Source organism: Octopus sinensis, linkage group LG3, assembly GCF_006345805.1.
Source record: "Octopus sinensis linkage group LG3, ASM634580v1, whole genome shotgun sequence".
In the NCBI taxonomy this organism is placed as follows: Eukaryota; Metazoa; Mollusca; class Cephalopoda; order Octopoda; family Octopodidae; genus Octopus; species Octopus sinensis.
In genome coordinates, this window is record NC_042999.1 from 168,248,518 (window position 1) to 168,269,635 (window position 21,118).

The window sequence follows — 21,118 nt, forward strand, 5'->3', positions numbered from 1 at the left end:
TCGAATTAATGGTTATTTCCCTTCATAATAGGTATAAATTTAGTTAATTAAAATCACTTAGTACCTTCTGTACCAATTATTTTCAAGCAGTAGGTGTGTTTTCCCCAGTCATATAATGGGACAGCTGGAAAACAAATATGTAACATAACAATGGCCCCTGTTTGACATGTTTGAGACATGATTTTATTTTATTATTATAATTCTTTATTATTACATTTTCTTTTCTTTGGTGGGGGGTTTCCAAGTTGCCTGAATTTGTAATACACTATTTCTTCACACACATTTCATGAAATTTTAACTAGCTGACCTTCCTATTAGTAAGTGCTGCAGCTGGAAAATATGTCTTCCCAGACTTATGAAGTATGTTTTTATAGAATTCATAAAATAAGTTAAGTGCCATGGAGAAAGGTGAATTCTCATATTTCAGGCTCATAAAGCTAAATATTTTAGAGATTTCATTTATTATTTTCTCAGGCCATGAATATGTTTTTTCAGACTCTAATTTCCCCTCTATGCTTTAATATAGTCAAATACTGATGAAGCATATCAAAATTTTTAATAGAATATAGATAATAGGCGCAGGAGTGGCTGTGCGGTAAGTAGCTTGCTTACGAACCACATGGTTCTGGGTTCAGTCCCACTGCGTGGCACCTTGGGCAAGTGTCTTCTACTATAGCCCTGGGCCGACCAAAGCCTTGTGAGTGGATTTGGTAGACGGAAACTGAAAGAAGCCCGTCGTATATATGTATATATATATATATATGCGTGTGTGTGTTTGTGTATCTGTGTTTGTCCCCCTAGCATTGCTTGACAACCGATGCTGGTGTGTTTACGTCCCCGTTACTTAGCGGTTCGGCAAAAGAGACCGATAGAATAAGTACTGGGCTTACAAAAGAATAAGTCCCGGGGTCGAGTTGCTCGATTAAAGGCGGTGCTCCAGCATGGCCGCAGTCAAATGACTGAAACAAGTAAAAGAGTAAAAGAGTATAATAGTGTCAAGATAATATCAATTAAACAGGCTTATTTCAATGAAATTACAGTAGAATGTAAAACTGTAATAAGCTGTAATAATTTTAATTTCAACATACCATTTCTTCAACAGATAAATGAACATATTTACAATCAAAATCATCAGCATTCTCATCAGTGAAGCCCTCAAATACCTAAAAGGAAACAAAATAAAATCCAAGATACAATAAGGAAATAAAATGAAATAAGAATTAACTGAAAGCATTTTGAATAATAATAATAATAATAATAATAATAATAATAATAATAAACATTGTGTACAGTGCTCAGGTGCACTACAACTCATCTAAAGTGCATACATAATCAGGTGTAGTTTCGACGGATTTCGGAAAGCATGAGGGCCTTAAAGGATGCAGTGTCATGGCAGTCAACAACTGACGCAGGCAGTTTATTCCATGCTTCAGCAACTCTGAGCGTGAAAAAATGTTTCCGAAAGTCATGGGAGCTGTGTTGTTTTCTGACTTTGTAGGCATGTCCACGTGTGTTAGACACATGGAGATCAAAAAGGTGTTCAGTGTTGTTATTGGTGAGGTGGTTGACAACTTTGTGGGCGTTTACCAAGTCCGTCGCCAGAGCTTCAGTGAATCCATGCCCAGGGAAACAAGGCGCTCAGAATATGGTAGGTGTCTGATGGAGGGTATGCGTTTGGTTGCACGAATGAATACCCAGAGTCTTAAGTACATAACAAAATTTTTAATTAAAACTTTAAAATCTCTTTAATTTTTTCTATTTTATTTTGCTGCACACAGACTCTTTTTAGAAGAGGACATAGTTAACAGAATAACTAAGAATATAGCTAATAATATTTTATTGATACCAAAGTAAATAGGATAGGGGACAAACAACTGAAATGGCAGTGGCTAGTATTATATCACTGGAATTGCATCATTCTTATAGCCAGGACACTTAATTCTCAAATGGTCTAACCCTAGTTCTATTGAAGGTCAAGAATGATTTGTCTCTCCAAGCTATATCAGTACTGCTGACTTGATAACTGATTTGTTGGTTTACAATTTATTTGCTCCAATGGGTAAAGCTACATGTGAGAGACTAGCATCACATCCAGGTGGAGAATTATCTTTCATCTACTTAAAACTATGGAAATCTAAGAGAAGCACAATTACTTTTTGTCAATTAAACTTACTTCTTACTGAAGTGAAGTGTTTTTCTATTAGTACAATATTATACAAGTCAGCAAAATTAGCAATTTTGGGGTGTGCAGTTATGCATGCAAACCACTCAAGAGTGTTTTTATAATTATTTATGTTTTAACATTTCATTTTTATTTTATTCTTAAATTAGAAAAGCAGGAATTTTATTTTCTGATTTAAATAAACCATCATAATGAAGAAATATGTACCAGAGCACTCAAGCCAATGGTTGAAAATTAAGGGAAAAGGCATTTAGGAAAGAATATTTGAAAGTGAAAATAATATGGAATAGTAAAACAAAATTGACTGAATTAGAAATTATATGAAAACAAAACAACCAATAAACATTCAAAACTGGATATAAAACAGCCCTCTTCCATTCTCAAAATATAAACAATTTTTTTTCCATTTTTTCTAAGTAGTGAGAAATGATATATATTAATCTGCACTCCAATGAAGGATTGGTAACACTCTCAGGAAGAATAGGCTGAGTGGATTCACATGAAAAATGGCACACATGTGGAGACTGGTGCATAGATTGGAATGCGGTTTGTATATTTTCCTAGACCACATAGTTACTGAGAAAATCGATTAAAACTTTTTCTAATGGAATTCCCCTGTTTGTTCCGCTATCAAAACAACCAGTTGCTCACACAGCCAGTACATAACATTTCGCTAGCATTGTCAGATTAAGATAGTAGGATGTTTTCAGGGAGATTTGGCTGCTATTTCTACTAGGTCTAGCTACCATGTAGAGGTTTGAACTTAATTTTCATTCACATATTTGCATTTCAAAACTTTAACATAATCTTTTCCATAAATCAACTATCGTAAAAATTTTATATGATGACCTCACATTTTCTATGTATGTGTGTGCACCTTAAAAGACATCAGTCATCACGACACACACCTTCACTCTATCTCTCTTTCTCTCTCACATACACACATTAAAAGCACATGCACACACACACACACACACACGTCCATTTGATATATCTTCTTTCAATTTCTGCTCTCTGCAAATAAAAATTTTTATGGATACAACTGCTTACAAAAACAGGGATTAATGTATAATTTCTTTCTATGTTTATAATTAAATCTATGTTTTAATGATTAGACAGAGGTCCAATAGAATAGCCCTCAGAAACAGACTACGTACAAATTCGTTCTTCACAACTCCTGAAGCTGTTTTCTGACAAGTGGGGCAGTGGGGGTCAGGAAATGTTCATACAGCTGGAGGCTCCGAACAAAACAGGGGACACGAAATGATAAGGCTGAGAAACGCTGTTATAGATTAGGCCTAACTGAACACGATCACAGCCACATCATCCAAACAGACCGGGTGAAACTGGGCTTAGCTGCTAGTATTATATATAAACAGAAATACAAAACATGAACTAATTTAAATGTATATGAAATAGGCATTGTATGCAATCACAGAAAATACTTAACAAACTGTATGAACTGAATGTAATATGAATGGCTTACATATACATGAGATTAAAATTCTAGATTTACTTCTCAGCATTTCTTTATACACAATGTGAATCTAGAAATTAAAATTAGTTACAAAATATAAGTAAAAAGAGTTTAATAAATATATTTAATATCAAGGGTTAGATTTTCAGCAACTCATGTAAGCCACTCCCCATCTTTACCCCAAAATTAACTTTGGTCTATATTAGAAAAAGAGCTTCGTTTTTAACTGCAATATTTAAAAATTTACCTCATCAACAATCACTGGATTGATATCTTCAGCACAAATAATTTTCTCGTCTTTTTCTTTGGTATTAATTTTCGGATTAAGTTTTGGAGCTAAAAATGAAATATAACTTTAAGATAATATTCTCATTCAAAATAATGCTTAATTTCAGTTGGAATGTTTTTTTAATCTAAAATAAACAAAAATGATGTAATTACATCATATATCATAGCTTGCTCAATTCTTTACACACACACACACACACATTTATATTATATGTATCATTTTATATTGACGTTCCATGCTGGCATGGTTTGGATGGGGTGTCACAGTTGGAATCAGTACTAATTCAGAGGCAGCACTCAGTTAAATGGGCTAGGGAACTAGTGTTTCATTTCCGTGTTGGTTTCTATGATTGGATACCCTTCCCAACTGTAACCACTTTAGAGAGTGTACTGAATGCTTTTTTCAAGGTACCAGTATTAGAAAAACATCACATCCTCAACAAGGCTAAAACCACACCTTTTACAGAGTATAGGGGATGCATTTTTTGTGACACCACCACTGGAGAGTTAACTATTTCCATGAACACATTTCTCTGCTCACTGGCCAAGCTGCTTTACAGAAATAAGAAGTATAAGGGATAGTAGCATGAATGTTAGTCATGGAAGGAATGTATGACAGAGAGGGAGTAATAGAGAGTTTAGTATTGTGAGACAGGTATGTATATTCAAAGCAACATAACTAAGATGGCAGAGAGGTGACAGAGATCTGTTACCTAGGAGACTGAGAGATGACAGGAACCCAGGAAGTATGGAAAAAAAAGAGCAAGAAAAAGTTAGCAGGCAGACTGACATAGGAAGATGACCAGCAGTATAGGAGGGGAGGGTAAAAGTAGACTCGGCATAAGTGCTCCAATGTAGCCACTTATACATAGGCCAGAGGGATCAAATGATTATATATCAATGTTAATATAATTCCTCACAAACACATATGCCACATAAAAAGCACCCTGTACACTCTGTAAGTTGGTTAGCATTAGGAAGGATATCCAGTCATATAAAACCATGCCAAAGTAAACATTGGAACCTGGCACAGTCCTCTGGCTTGCCAGGTCCTTTTGAACCATCTGACCCATGACAACATGGAGAATGGATGTTAAATGATGATGGTGGTGTAGTGATAACAATACACAAATTGTCAAGTGGTGATTGAGAAACACAAAAATGTATGCATATTAACACATACATATATACAACAGGCATTCATACAGTTTTCTGCAACCAAATTCACCTGCAAAGTACTGGTGGACCAGGAGCTAAATCAGAGCTTTGTAAGTGGATATGGTAGATGGAAACTGAAAGAAGCCCATCATATGTGTATATGTGTGTGTATATGTTGGTGTCTCCTTGTCTTGATATTACAAACAAGTGTCGTTGCTTTACAAATAATAATGAAATTATTGTGTATAGTGCACTACAAATGGTGTCCTCTGTTTTCAATCTTCCATGAAAACATGTCTGGTCATGCAAAAATATTACCTTACTTAGAAACAGGTGAGAGAAATGGTATCAGTCATAGAAAATATACCACAAATTCTATCCAACCTGTGCAAGCATAGAAAGGTGGATATTAAAATGATGACATATTTGCATGTATGTGTGTGGTGTACGTGTAAGTGGGGCTGCCCTGCAGTAGCAACTCATTTGCTAGTTGCTGTCCAACCATTGTGTGATGGTACATATCTTCCACTTGACCGCAACAGCCTTCAAGGTGTATAGTGTTGCAGTGCGCCCTTGATTCCTCTATGTCACAAAATGCATGGTCCTCTGCTGCTGGTACATTAAGGCCCTGATACATGTCCAACTTTGTCATCAACACTCCATCTTGCATGTCAAATGTAGACGTCCTATGCTGTGTTGGGGGAAGGAGGTGGGAAGGATATTTGCTCTTTTACTCTTTTACTTGTTTCAGTCATTTGACTGCGGCCATGCTGGAGCATGGCCTTTAATCGAGCAACTCGACCCCGGGACTTATTCTTTTGTAAGCCCAGTACTTATTCTATCAGTCTCTTTTGCCAAACCGCTAAGTAACGGGGACATAAACACACCAGCATTGGTTGTCAAGCAATGCTAGGGGGACAAACTTCTTTCAGTTTCCGTCTACCAAATCCACTCACAAGGCTTTGGTCGGCCCGAGGCTATAGTAGAAGACACTTGCCCAAGGTGCCATGCAGTGGGACTGAACCCGGAACCATGTGGTTGGTAAGCAAGCTACTTACCACACAGCCACTCCTATGTTTACAGGATGGAGAGCAGCAGAGTCTCAGAGGCAGTTTTCCACCCTGAACTGCATTAGGGCAAGCACAGCGATGGTGGCCAGAGGTTGCAACACAAGGATGTGCTGAAGAGACTTATGTAGAACTCCAGCATCTCTTCAGACACCTGGGAAGAGAAGACCTAGTGATGTAATGAATTGCATTAATCGCTGAAGCTCATAATTCCAGCCACTGAGAAGAAACAACAGAGGTAATATGAAAGAGTGCATGAACAGCGTCATTTCTCTGTTGCATGAAGTAGCTTCACCTGCAGCAGAGATCATCGCAGCTGCAGATCAAGAGCAGGCCTTGTAGCCCACATGCAAGCCTGCCAGAGATGATTACTGAACAAAAACAGCCAATGTCTACCTACAATGGACAGCCAACAACAACAATGTATGAGTGTGCATTTCTCCTTGTCCTGATGTATAGTGGAAGCACTCCGTCGGTTACGACGATGAGGGTTCCGGTTGATCCGAATCAACGGAACAGCCTGCTCGTGAAATTAACGTGTAAGTGGCTGAGCACTCCACAGACACGTGTACCCTTAACGTAGTTCTCGGGGATATTCAGCGTGACACAGAGAGTGACAAAGCCGGCCCTTTAAAATACAGGTACAACAGAAACAGGAAGTAAGAGTGAGAGAAAGTTGTGGTGAAAGAGTACAGCAGGGATCACCACCATCCCCTGCCGGAGCCTCATGGAGCTTTAGGTGTTTTCGCTCAATAAACACTCACAACGCCCGGTCTGGGAATCGAAACCGCGATCCTATGACCGCAAGTCCGCTGCCCTAACCACTGGACCATTGCGCCTCCACTCCTGATGTATAACACACTGATTGTAAACAAAATTACCATCAAGTAAAAACAGTGTAATTTGTTAGCAATCCTCTGTGAAAGCTTGTCCAATCACTGAACCATAGAGTGTTCAAAAGATTAGGGTAAATTTTACTTTACTTTGAAACAGGGGAAGGTTGGAGACAGGAAGAGCATACAACTATTAAAAAACTTGCCTCAACAGAATTTCATTTAACCTAATGCATGAAAACAAAGAAAAGTGAATGCTAAAACAATGATCATCATCATAACTGATGACATGATGTTGTACATAATGCAAAGAATCCTTTATTTAACCTTAAAAAAATTTGGTTTTTACATGTTTAGCTGGAAGTGCATGGCTAGGTGGAGGCACATGGGTAGGTAGAGACATGTGGCTTAGTGGTTAGGGTGCTGGACTCACAATTGTAAGATTGTGGTTTTGATTCCTGAACCAGCCAAAGTGTTGTGTTCTTGAGCAAAATACTTCATTTCATGTTGCTCCAGTCCACTCAACTGTAGAAATGAGTACCACTAGTGGAAGTGTGTCACTTAGTGGTTAAGGTGTTGGATTCCCAACTGTAAGATTGTGGTTTCAACCCCTCAACTGGGTGATCCATTGTGTTCTTGAGCAAAACACTTCATTTTATATTGCTCCAGTTGACTCAGCTGTAGAAATGAGTTTAACCTGGAGAGGGATGGGCTCCACCAGGCTTCCAACCCCAACAACCCACAAAGGGTTAAGGGATTTCTCAATTGTCACTGTATATCTTCAGGATACAGGCATTCCTGAGTGGTTAAGAAGTTTATTTTGCAAACATAAGATCCTGGGTTCAAACCCAATGTGTGGCATCGAGGACAAGTAACCTTTACCACAGCACTGAGTGTGAAATTAGATAGACAGAAAATATGTAGAAGCACATCAGATTGCCTGAGAATTATATTAAAGGCACAAGAAGTCTTACAATATAATTCAACGAGTGCATTGTTAAGTTAACCTAACAACTGGAATGCTCATTGTCAATGGAGATCCATTAACTGAATAAATTATTGGCGAGTTAGAAGTATTTTGTTTTAATGCTGTAGTGCTATAGAATAACTATATCATCTATGGGTTTTTAGCCAATACCTATTTCTTTATTACCCACAAGGGGCTAAACATAGAAGGGACAAACAAGGACAGACATAGGTATTAAGTCAATTACATCGACCCCAGTGCGTAACTGATACTTAATTTATCGACCCCGAAAGGATGAAAGGTAAAGTCGACCTCGGCGGAATTTGAACTCACAACGTAACGGCAGACGAAATACCGCTAAGCATTTCGCCCGATGAGCTAACGTTTCTACCAGCTCTCCAATACCGTATGTACAGACAGTTGTACACACTTTGTTTTCCTATACAATGTATTTGTGGATAGAAAAGGAATGATCAGTTAGACTAGTTTCAATCTGGTGTTGGTATTTCATCAGCAGCTTAGTATCCTATTTAACTGTTCCTTTACGGTATATCCCCAGATTAGCTTCAGTTGAAGAAACCTATGATCAAAGGCATTCCAGTGATGACCACTCCACTTATTTGTCTTTCAAGCAATGGACTAACTCTACATTTAGGGAATATTTGGCGATTTTCTAGCAGACCAAGTAATCTCTTAGATAATCCCTCTTTGGTAGTTAATAATAAGGACCCTTTTTTTTTTCTTTTTATGAACTATTACATTTTCATGAAAAAATGTTCACCTACTTCTACAATGGCAACATAGTCAATCTTTTTTACAGATAAAATAAGTACCAGTAATATATTGTGAAAGAGTTGATTTATTATATAACTTCTTAACAAATTTTGGGGTCTTGTACTAAAGCTAGAAATCGTTATTATTCATTGTGGAGTATATTTTGAGGGCGTGATTGTCCAGACCAGTTCCTAAAGTTAGGATTTTTTTTTATTTCAAAGTTCAAGGGAGACAACTGTTACAGTATCTGTCAACTAATAGATATAAACAGAGCAGTTTTTTGAAAGGCTTTTCTATCACCATTGGAGTCAATAATAATATTTATTATTTATATGGCAAAATGGTATGAACTACAGGAAAATGCGAGTAAAATAAGAATAAGAAAAAACACAAAAAACGGTAGTCAGTTCAAGTTTATGTAGCAATGATGAAATGATACGAGATAAAAAAAAAAAATTTTCTGCAATAAAGATAGGTCCAGTTTAAAATAACATGGGATATTGCATATGATAGAGATGGTAACTATACATGATATTAAATTCTTTAACCATTACGAAGTTCAATGGCTAGAAATCATTATTTTGAACTGTCTACCTTTATGTTCATATAAAATTCAAGATTGAATTTTGTTATGAAATAAAGATCTAGAACAATAGATACAATATCTAAGTTTTTACAATTTCATAATAGAATACATACTTGGCTCTTGCTGCTTTTTAAACATCTTTTCAAATTTGTCCAAGCCAATTTCATAACAAGCACGGCAGGCCTCAAGTTCAGCTTTTATTGATTGTAAGTGAGAGTACCATTGATTTTCTTTAGCAGTAATTTCACACTCATTTTGTTCGTTGTTGCTTATATCATTTTCTGCATTTATTTCGAAATATTTTTCAAATTCAGAACTCAAATTTGATGATCTTAGAAAAAAGTAAAGAAAAAAAAGGGGTAAAACAGTGTATATATATTAGCAACGGAGGCAGTATTAATACTGAGAAGAAATATTTATCCCCACTTAAACATGGCTGTTCTGTTAGAACAAACTATACAGAGGTAAATACCATGAGAGAAACTCTCATATTTGCTTTTGGTGCAAAATGTAAAATGCACTATGCACAAATGCACTCTTGCTTTCTGCACCAAAAGCCAACCTGAGAGTTTCTCTCATGGCATCTACTGCAGTGTAGTTTGTTCTAACAGAACATCCACATTTAAGTGGGGATAAATAATACCTTGTGTATATTTGCATTCTATTGTGTTATCAGACCTGTGAGATCCAATATTTCAAGAGTTAATTTAACTCCTCTTTTGCCTACCTCATCTGTAGATACATTTTATTCTCATACTTGCTTATACAACATATATTACATGTTCACTTCTATATCACTTGCATATATTGATCAATGTGATTGATATTCTGTGATTTTATCAACATATTTGCCTCATTCGGGTTTTGACAAAACTCAACTTATTTATTTCCAATTCTGGTAGATTATTTCTAATTATTGTCTTATAAGAATAATACTTATTAAACACTCAAACTAATCAGTAAAAGGTAAAAGACCCCCTTTGGCCATGAATGACCATGGGATTGTACGTAGAAAGTTACCTTCTGTGGCACAAGTTTGGGCAAAGTTGTCCCAAAGTTGGAAGATCAGCAGTTGCCTATATCACCAATGTTATCCAAGGGAAAGGCAAAGACCAATACAGCTCGCCACCAGTAACGTTGCAACTCATTTCTACAGCTGAGTGAGCTGGAGCAACTTGAAATAAAGTATCCTGTTCAAGAGCATAACACACTGCTTGGTCCGGGAATCAATCTCACTACCTTATGACTGCGAGCCTGATGCTCTAACCACTGAGCCATGTTTTGTGTGTGTGTGTGTTGTGTATATATACATACTTATATACATGTAAGGGAGAGAGAGAGAGATGAAAACCTTTTACAGTATGATTAACTACAAACAGGACATAGCGAAACACTAGAGAGAACATTTCAAAATTTTATACTTTAATGATATAAATTGTTGTACCTGCATTTAGAACTTTTACTCATGTTAGGAAATTTTGTACTTCATCTACCATACATATACACATGGTTGTAATTTACATTACTAAAATACATTACCTACAAAGAGCTGCTTGTAAATGTAGATCTAAACTGTGGACAGCCATATACAAATCTGAAAGGGGTGAACAAGGTTTCTTATCATGCGCATTGAAGGGTTTTGAATCTGGTTCTTGAAAACCACTTCGATGAAATTCATAGCTATTTTTTAGTTTTATATAATTTGATTCCAAGCTACATTTCACACATGAAGCTAAATCATTAGTCGAAGAATTCAGAGTTCCTACAACAAATTCAAAATAAATATATTTAAATACACCTGATATATCAATATCAAATTTTGCAATGATTTCTATTATAAAGTGCAACAATTTTCCCTTTAAATTCAGTAATTATCTCGGAATTCACCAAACTTGATTAGCATCATATTATTTAAATTATGCAGTTATTAAAACTGGACCTAGTTGCTAAAGATAAATGATTCAACTACTTCAAATTAAGAGAAAAGTTTTCTTTATTTTTAAACAAATTTAATTTTACTTTATTTTTAAAACAAAACTTTATTTCTATGTGAGTATTTTCATGTTGCTCCTCTTGTATTCATCACTACCATCATTGCTTAATGTCTGTTTTCTAGGCTGGCATGGGTTGGACGGTTTGACTGAGGTCTGGAGAGCCAACAGCTGCACCAGGCTCCAATCTAATCCGGCAATGTTTCTACAGCTGGATGCCCTTCCTAACGTCAACCACTCCAAGAGTATAGTGGGTGCTTTTTACATGCCACTGACACAGGAGCCAGTCAGGGGGTCTGGCATCAGCTACGATCAGTTGGTGCTTTTTACGTGCAACTGGCAGGGGAGTCAATCAGGTGGACCTAGCATCAACCACGTTCGGATGGTGATTTTTATGTGCCAGTCAGGCGGCACTGGCTACAGCTACAATATTAGTTTTACTTGACTCAACCGGTCTTCTCAAGCATATCATATCGCCCGATGCATCAGGGGTATTCTTAAGAGGGCAGACATGTGTGGCTGCTATCTCACTTTAGTTGCCAGGTCTTTTCAATCACAGCATAATTCTAAAGGTCCCGGTCTCCCATCATTGCCTCTGTGAGGCCCAATGTTCAAAGGTCATGCTCCACCATGTCATCTCATGTCTTCCTGGGTGGACCTCTTCCACAGGTTCCTTCTACAGTTAGGGAGTGGCACTTCCTCAGGGCAATCTACCTGAAGGGAGTTGTGATTTGACAGCCTTCCTACTTACTAAGACTTTGGTTTTTACTAGGTTAACCCTCAAAAAGGTTGGCAAATATTATTCTTCACTGACCCCTAATGTGAAGCAGCTGCGTCTAAGAATAGAAATAAATGAAGGTTTAAATATCATGGAATTTGTTTGCTAGTTGAATGACCACAATGTCTTAAATTTAAGCCTTGAAATTTTTTCAAATCTCGTTAGCAGCTTTGTTATACTCTCTTTACTCTCTTTTACTTGTTTCAGTCATTTGACTGCGGCGATGCTGGAGCACCGCCTTTAGTCGAGCAAATCGACCCCGGGACTTATTCTTTGTAAGCCCAGTACTTATTCTATCAGTCTCTTTTGCCGAACTGCTAAGTGACGGGGATGTAAACACACCAGCATCGGTTGTCAAGCAATGCTAGGGGGACAAACACAGACACACAAACACACACACGCACATATATATATATATATATATACATATATACGACGGGCTTCTTTCAGTTTCCGTCTACCAAATCCACTCACAAGGCTTTGGTCGGCCCGGGGCTATAGCAGAAGACACTTGCCCAAGATGCCACACAGTGGGACTGAACCCAGAACCATGTGGTTGGTAGGCAAGTTACTCCTGCACCTATATGCCACTCCTGCGCCTATATTGTTATGTTACAACTGCTTGTGGTAACAGTAGAATCCTAGTAAATTTGTGATGTTCAGCATCATCAGGAATACAAATAATTCAAACAATGGAATATATTTTATGCTATGAGGGAAAGGAAAGTCTAACTTTAAAAGACAAATCCTTTACCAAAGAGAGATTAGATACAGCTGAATGAAACAGAAATGGAATACGACCAATTTATTTTAAATAATTTGAACTTGTTAGCTAAACCAATTCATATGAAAATTTTAAATTTACAAATCCTTCTGACACATACAAGAAGAAAGTCATGGATAGGAAAATAAATAATTAATTCTATCTATTGGCGTTAGGAAGGGCATCCAGCCGTAGAAACACTGCCAGATCAGACTGGGCCTGGTGCAGCCTTCTGGCTTCCCAGACCCCAGTTGAACCGTCCAACCCATACTAGCATGGAAAGCGGACGCTAAATGATGATGATGATGATGATGATGATGATCCCAATCAGAATGGCAACGTTAAAGGGGATATTGTATGGAAAATGGTTTTAATAAAATAAATATGTTCTGATAAGAATATCATATGAGATTTAACAAAAAATCCTTAACCTTTCTGATCTTCAGGAAGAGCATTTATACAGAAGCAGAGAGCAAGTCGTCGTAGAAGCTCTGATTGCTGCATATTATACAGGTACATCATAGCCTATAACAAACCAAAGTAGGAAAAATTCTTTAAGAAACGATGTTTATATCAATTATGATAAAGCAAATGCAGTTTTAAATCAAAGGGGTTGCCTTCACAATAAATTATTATTGCCAAAAGTTAAAAGAAGACTTACCTTTAAAGCAGTAACAGAAAAGTCATCAGTCAGTTTACTTAAATTGTCATTATTGTCTTCACTAAGTTGCAGACTTGGTCCATAATCTTCCAAAGGAATATGAGCTAAATAAGTAGATGCCTTATCTACTTCTTCCACTAATGGATGTCTTTTGTTAGTCAAGAAAACTAAAGTAACATAATGGCTTTGATTAATAATTTGCACTGATTAAAAATTATTTTGGAAAACATACTAACAAATAAGAGAAGATAAACATTATTTTCATATTAAAAAAAATGGAAATAAAATAATTTTACTGAATTATTTAAGTGAATATCTATTTTGGAAATTGTTCATTTCTGTGTAAATTATGAACATAACATAGACGAAGTATTCTGGTTTGCAAGATCAGAATCAATATTCAGTGCAATAATTTTAAAATAATATTAATGATATAAGGTTTTCTTCTTTTCTAAATGAAATAGAAGAAACACTCCATGGTGCAATTCCAATTCTTCTACACCAGCAACTAAGGTATTTTTCAATGTTATTATTATTATTCAGGTCAGTGCCTGGAATTGAACTTGGAATCTTGGTGTTAGTAGCCCACACTCTTAACCACTATGCCATATGCCCATGGCCAAATTACAGAGTGAATTTTAGGGCTTATAAATCTAATATTTTCCTATCCTTCCTTAATACACATTCCCATATACTACTCATATCTGCACTCGGTCTGCTTAGGAGGTTGTTGTGTCCTAGCATATGTGCTGCTTCATTTAGTTTTTGCATTTTCCAGTGGTGTTCTCTGTCTCTTATTTTAACTTCATCCCACAGGGGGAGGTGGTCTCCATTTTTCCATACATGATCAGCTATAACTGATTTATCAATATCTCCTCATGTCACAGCTTTGCAATGTTCCTCTACCCTTATTTTGAGGGGGCAGCATGTTTCGCCTTTGTATAACCTACCACAGCTGCATGGGATGGAGTACATGCAGTCTTTGGTCATATTCTCTTCTATTGGTGATTTTACTCGAAGGAGATATTTGCAAAGTGTTGTATTACTCTTGAATACTGTCCTGATGTCATATGGGCCACTTATCTTTTGTATCTTTTCAGAGAGGCCTTTCACATAGGGTAGACAGTTTATTGGTTTCATCCTCTCTTTTCTTCATAATTGGAGTGGATAGTATACTTTTGGGGTAGTTGTTGCTTAATAGATTGTTATTGAGCTTGATCGTTTCTTCGTGGTGTGTATCATGATCGCTACTTATATCCTTTGCTCGATGTTTTGGGCCCTGAGCAATCCCTCTCTTTACACTGTGTGGATGGTGGGAACTGAAGTTAAAGTATCATCCAGTGAAGGTCGGCTTGCAGTATATGGATGTCCTGAATCCATACTTGGTACGTATTATTAATACATCCAGGAATGCCAGCTAACTGCATGGATGGCTTTATTGAGTTCACATGATCTAACAGCATTTGAACATCTTCCTGGTGGAGCCACAGTATAAAGGTGTCAGCAACATATCGCAGCCATAAGGTTGGTTTTAGCAGTGTTGATTCTGAAGCCAAATTCTCAAAGTATTCCATTTAATATATTGGCTATTATCGGTGATAATGGCGAACCCACAGCCAAACCCTCTTCTTGTTGATATATATCAGTGTCCATACTGAAATAGGTAGTTTCTACACAGAAGGTCAACATTTCCACCAAATTTCTTATTGGTATACTAGTGCGTTCTTTTAGATGAGTGTTTGTCACTAGTTTTCTTGAATCACCGATAGTGCTTCACCAGTTGGGACTTTGGTGAACGGACTTATTACATTTAGACTTACCATCTGGTTGGATTCAATGGGGTATCCTTGATCAATTCTGTGAAGTGGGTGAAATTCTTCACGTACAATGTTGACTTTCCCAACTGGTGGTGTTGCTTCTATGCACTCATTATCTTGACTGAATCTTCCCCATAACAGTCCATAAAGCTGTCTGATAAAAAACCACTTCCCAACACACTACAACCACTACTAGCTCAGAGATGCAATTTTTCTTGTCTTCTACAACTATAACAGCTTGTGCTTCACTCACCTAAACAACTGCATACTACTTTCACCCAAACTTATCTCTTTCTTCATCCTTACAGTGTTTCATTCCTCTAAATCCAACACTAAATGCTTTGCCTAAATCTTCTAAGCCGCAATAATCTGAATTCCCTATCCATCCATAATTTTCTTACGTATATTAATCTACAGAGCTTCAAGTTGACCAACATTTGACCAGACAGTGAAGACTTACAAAAAGTACAAATAATCAGAAAGCCATTTGAATTGTAATGATGTATCATCATCATCACCATTAATATTATAATTGCATTGCTTGAACAAGCACATTATAGCTTCATTTCAACCTTGTATCAGCCTAAGAATTACTCTCATCATTTGTATTCTTAGAAACTCACACATAGATAAGCAAATCATTTCAGCATTTCTGTTATTTTCAAATTAACCCCTATATCATAAATTTTCCAAGGAATAATTTAAAGTTTAATGATAAAGTGACATGAAGCCATCCCAGTTTTCTAATCAGCTTAATGATGATGATTTCATGGTTTGTTTTCCTAGAGTCAGTCTGTTAGATTAGAATCAATATTTAGCGTACAAATTTGAAAATAATGTGAATGATAGATACAGTTTTCTTATTTTCTAAAAGAAAAGGATACATTCTCAGGAGAATATTAGTTGATTTCCGGCAAAACAGCATATTACTACGAGCAGTGATGAAGACTAATTTACGGAGTTCAGGACAAAGACGATTGTATTTGTAAGCAGACTGTCCAGATTTCATAGTCATCTGATTACTTACCCTGCAAAGTAAAGAAATTTGGTCTTACAAGTAATAATAAATAATAATGAAATTATTGTATACAGTGCTCAGGTGCACCACAACTTGTCAGAAAGTGCATATAAAGTACATGCAGTAATGTAGAAATGTCTGGAAAGTGAACATGCTTGTGTGTGTATGGAGGGGAGGAAATCAAGTGTAGTGTTGGCGAATCTCAGGAAGCATGGAAGTCTTGAAGGATGCAGTGCTCCGACAACTAACAACCGATGCCGGCAGTTTGTTCCACGCTTCAGCAACTCTCAGCGTGAAAAAATGTTTCCTGAAGTCATGGGAGCTGTGCTGTTTTCTTACTTTGTAAATATGTCCACAGGTGTTAGATGGGTGGAGTTTGAAGAGGTGCTCAGAGTTATTGTTTGTGCGATGGTTGATAATTTTATGGTGCCGTAAGAATCACACAAAAGTAATTCATATTAAAACAATTTCAAATAAGTTTGAAATAATAGGAGTTATTTTCATTAATTCTGCTTAGATTTTAAGTTCAAATTTAGAACTGTTACAAGTAATGTATATATTAAAGTTAGAATTTTAAAGATTTAAATTTACAGCAAATAAATTTAGTCACGAAAAGATTAAATAATCATCAAATATATAAAAAAAGCAAGTAACAAGAAAAATTACTTTCTCTCCTTTTGAAACAATATTAATCAATGTTTGGTAATTTCCAAATGCAGAAGTTATCACTTACAATGTAAATCCTCTTTGGACAAGTTCTACTTCTTGAATCAATCGCAATGATTTCTTGAAAAGCAAGTATGATTCCTCAATCTGTTGAACAAGGGCTTTGATACAGCTTGCTGTGTGTTTCAAATTTAATATGTGCCAAAGTATCCACAGTGAGAGGACAATCAGAAAGAGGATATAAAATTTTACTAATACTCGAAACAGACAAATGTTTGGGTTCATAATAAGAATAGCAGCCACTGGACTGTAAAGGCACAATAAATACAGCGAAAGGAAGATAAAGATTGGGTACAAACTGAAAAATAAAACAGAATAAATCATGTTTTTTGTTATTTTAATCATTTCATATCATGGAGACAATCGAAAAATTTGTATCATAAACATTAAATATAATGAAAATCTAAGGAAAACGGTAGGTCTTCTAAATTAATTCCTTAATATTTAGAATCTGTTAATCTAAATAGCAACTACACTTCCTACTGAATAAGTTTTAAAATAAAGTTGAAGGACATTTTGGACAACTGAAGTGTTTATTTCACCTGTTCAACAGAGAGGAAGGGAACATACTACAGAGCTACATATAAAAAAATGAAGAAGTCATTTTTGCATTAAATGTACACATAACTTATCCACAAATACACTAGCTCAATACTTCAATTAATATGTGGCACCAACTAATGTACCGATATGCAAATGACCACAGGCAGAAAGTATTGTTCGTTATATTTTTCATAAGTAGCTGTATACTGTACCCTCTCAAAAGAACAGATGAAGTAAATATTTCTTGTCAAGCTTGTGAATGATAAGTGAAACCTAGTTGAGATGTTCTTCAATCCATTTTACAAGTATAACTATTCATCATTCAAAGGTTTTACTACCGGATCTATTTGCAGTGAGACAAAATTTATCTTTCTTAAAACACCTGCAGCTAAATTCATTTACAACTTACCAATGAACAATGTCTCAGTATTTTAGTTAACATATTAGCATAGTACACCATTTTTATTTTGTTGACACTGCTTTAGGTAGAGTGTCTGCCCCTTGTAGCTATAATCTTGATGATAAAATCTCGCATTACTGTCACCATCTATCATCATCATCATCATCGTTTAACATCCGTTTTCCGCGCTAGCACGGGTTGGACGGTTCGACCGGGGTCTGGGAAGTCAGGGACCGCACCAGGCTCCAGTCTGATCTGGCAGTGTTTCTACAGCTGGATGCCCTTCCTAACACCAACCACTCCGCGAGTGTAGTGGGTGCTTTTTACATGCCACCTGCACAGGTGCCAGGGGGGTCTAGCATCGGCCACGATCGGTTGGTGCTTTTAACGTGCCACCGGCACGGAGCCAGCCAAGTGATAAAACATCATCATTGTCATTTTATCATCCCCTCTTCCATGGGTTGGACAGAGTTTATTGAGACAGATTTTATGGCTGGATGTCTTTTCTGTCCTCAACCTTCACCTGTTTCCAAGTAAGGTAATATTTCCCCATGGCTAGGCATGTTCTCACAGAATACTCAAAATGAATGACAGCTTATATTACAGTGACAACCGTTTTTACAACTATCACACAAAGTCAAGACAATGAGGCATAAACACACACACACACATATGTATGTATATATATAAATATATTCTTAATATATAAAACTGAGAATGTGTCTATCTGTCTGTCTGTCTGTGTGAATCCCTAAAACTTGAGAACTACCCAATGATTTCATTCAAATTTCATACATGCTTTACTTGCAGTCCATGCAGTGTCATGGGCCAAAGAAATTTTCAACTTCTGCCAAATGCGATCCCAGAGCAATCTATCTCTTATACTATTTCAGTATTACATGTCAAAAGTGAAACAATAGCATCGCTCTATTGTAATGTAAGATGCATTCAGTTTAATAGTTTCTCTATTAATACTAAACTATTAAAGTGAAACTATTATCTCACATATATAATTCATATATATATACATGCATACATACATATATATATATATATCTGCACATATGTATGTATATGTATAGATGTATAAGTACAGAGGTGCATATCTATATATAGATTTATATGTATGTATATATATGTATAAATTCATGTATGTATATATGTGTACATATATATGTATGTATATATATGTATAAATTCATGTATGTATATGTGTACATATATATGTATGTATATATATGTAAATTTATAGATGTATATGTGTCTGTGTGTATGTATATATATATATACATATATATACACTGGGGGGAAAAAATTTCGTACATGTCAAAATTGTTTATTTATTTAATTTCTAATGAACATAAATGGGATATACCAATACTATATTTGCATACACATGCATAAACTAAGAATATGCAAAAGAAACTAATAAATTATAGTAACAAATCAATTTATATACAATTATAAATATTTAGGGATGAAAAAAGTATTCGTACAGAATAAATTTATGATTTTCTATGCCACAAAATACTGTTAAAATAATTCTTTTTACTAGAACATTTTCGTTTGTTCCAATGATCTTATCAGTTGTCATTTGTAAGTGTCAAAACACTAGCTTCTTCATTCAGCACTGAGACAACATAAAGTAGTATTGTAATAATGGCGAAAAGTAAAGAACTCACAAATTCAGTGAAAAACTTAATTATTGAACAGTGGAAAAGAGGTAAAAGTTACAGGAAAATAATAATATAAAAATCTCTCCCACAAAGAAAAAACCTAATAAACATAAATATAAGACTATAGTAAATAACGAATCTTGAAAGAATATGGATAACATTAATCTTTCCCACCCTTACTCAAATAAAAATTTCAAAAGAAAAAATGTATTAATAATGTAATATCCCCTTCAACTGTGCGATCTCTATGAATATATACGGCAGATTTATGTCTATACTAGAAAAAAAAACTTCCCTGCTTCCCATAAATATTATAAAATAATTTCTAATAAATCAGTAAGAATATCATACCCTACTCTTCCAGCAGCCACGATCAGTTGGTGCTTTTTACATGCCACCCACACAGATGCCAATCAAGGCGGCGTTGGCATCAGCCACATTCGGATGGTGCTTTTTATGTGCCACCAGCACAGGTATTACAACTACAATTTCCATTTGATATTTATTTTGATGTTGATGTACTTGACTCGATAGGTCTCCTAAAGCACAGCAGGTCACCCTAAAATCCAAGGTAAACACAGCAGGTCATTCTCCGATCCAAGGTGCTTTGGATGCAAAACTGGTACAAGAAACAGCCATGAACTCACATTATTTGTCAGGTCTTTGCAGTCACAGTATATTTCCAGAGATCTTGGTCTTTCATCATTGCCTCTGTGAAGCGCAACATTCGAAGATCATGCTTGACCACCTCATCCCATGTCTTCCTGGGTCTCCCTCTTCCCCGGATACCTTCAACTGTTTGGGAGTGGCACTTCTTCACACATCTCTCCTCATCCATCCGCAGTACATGACCATACCATCGCAAGCGTCTCTCTTGCACACCACATCCAATGCTTCTTATGTTCAGCATTTCTCTCAGGGCACTTACACTCTGTCGTGTGTGCACACTGACATTACACATCCAGCAGATCATGCTAGCTTCATTTCTTTCAAGCCTACACATGTCCTCTGCAGTCACAGCCGATGTTTCACTATTGTGAAGCATGGCAGTTCGCATACATGCATCGTACAATCTACCTTTCACTCTGAGCGAGAGACCCTTTGTCACCAGTAGGGGTAGAAGCTTTCTAAACTTTACCCAGGCTATTTGTATTCTAGTGGTGACACTCTCTGAGCATCCACCTCCACTACTAACTTGGTCACCTAGGTAGAGGAAACTATCAACTACTTCTAGTTTCTCCCCCTGGAGTGTGATGGAATCTGTTTTCTGAGTATCCATGGTGTCTATTGCCCCTGTGCATCTGCTGCATACGAAAGCTATCTTCTTGGTTAATTTTCCTTTGATGTTGCTGCACCTTTTATGCGTCCATAGCTTACACTGGGTATATATTATGGAGTTTCTACCTACACCTT

General features: G+C 36.3%; 1 protein-coding gene across 2 annotated transcripts in view; it reads right to left on the reverse strand.

Moving 5' to 3' along the window:
- The window catches only part of LOC115209308 (vezatin), a 67,429-nt gene that overhangs the window by 12,815 nt on the left and 33,496 nt on the right, over window positions 1-21,118 (reverse strand). For both annotated transcript variants that reach the window (XM_036501610.1, XM_029777649.2), the window contains exons 5-12: window positions 17,094-17,384; window positions 16,227-16,370; window positions 13,526-13,673; window positions 13,296-13,389; window positions 10,872-11,094; window positions 9,446-9,663; window positions 3,907-3,995; window positions 1,089-1,163 (exon numbers count right to left, since the gene is read on the reverse strand). In XM_036501610.1, the coding sequence (XP_036357503.1) occupies window positions 1,089-1,163; window positions 3,907-3,995; window positions 9,446-9,663; window positions 10,872-11,094; window positions 13,296-13,389; window positions 13,526-13,673; window positions 16,227-16,370; window positions 17,094-17,384 (1,282 nt within the window). The remainder of the gene's footprint in view (window positions 1-1,088; window positions 1,164-3,906; window positions 3,996-9,445; window positions 9,664-10,871; window positions 11,095-13,295; window positions 13,390-13,525; window positions 13,674-16,226; window positions 16,371-17,093; window positions 17,385-21,118) is intronic.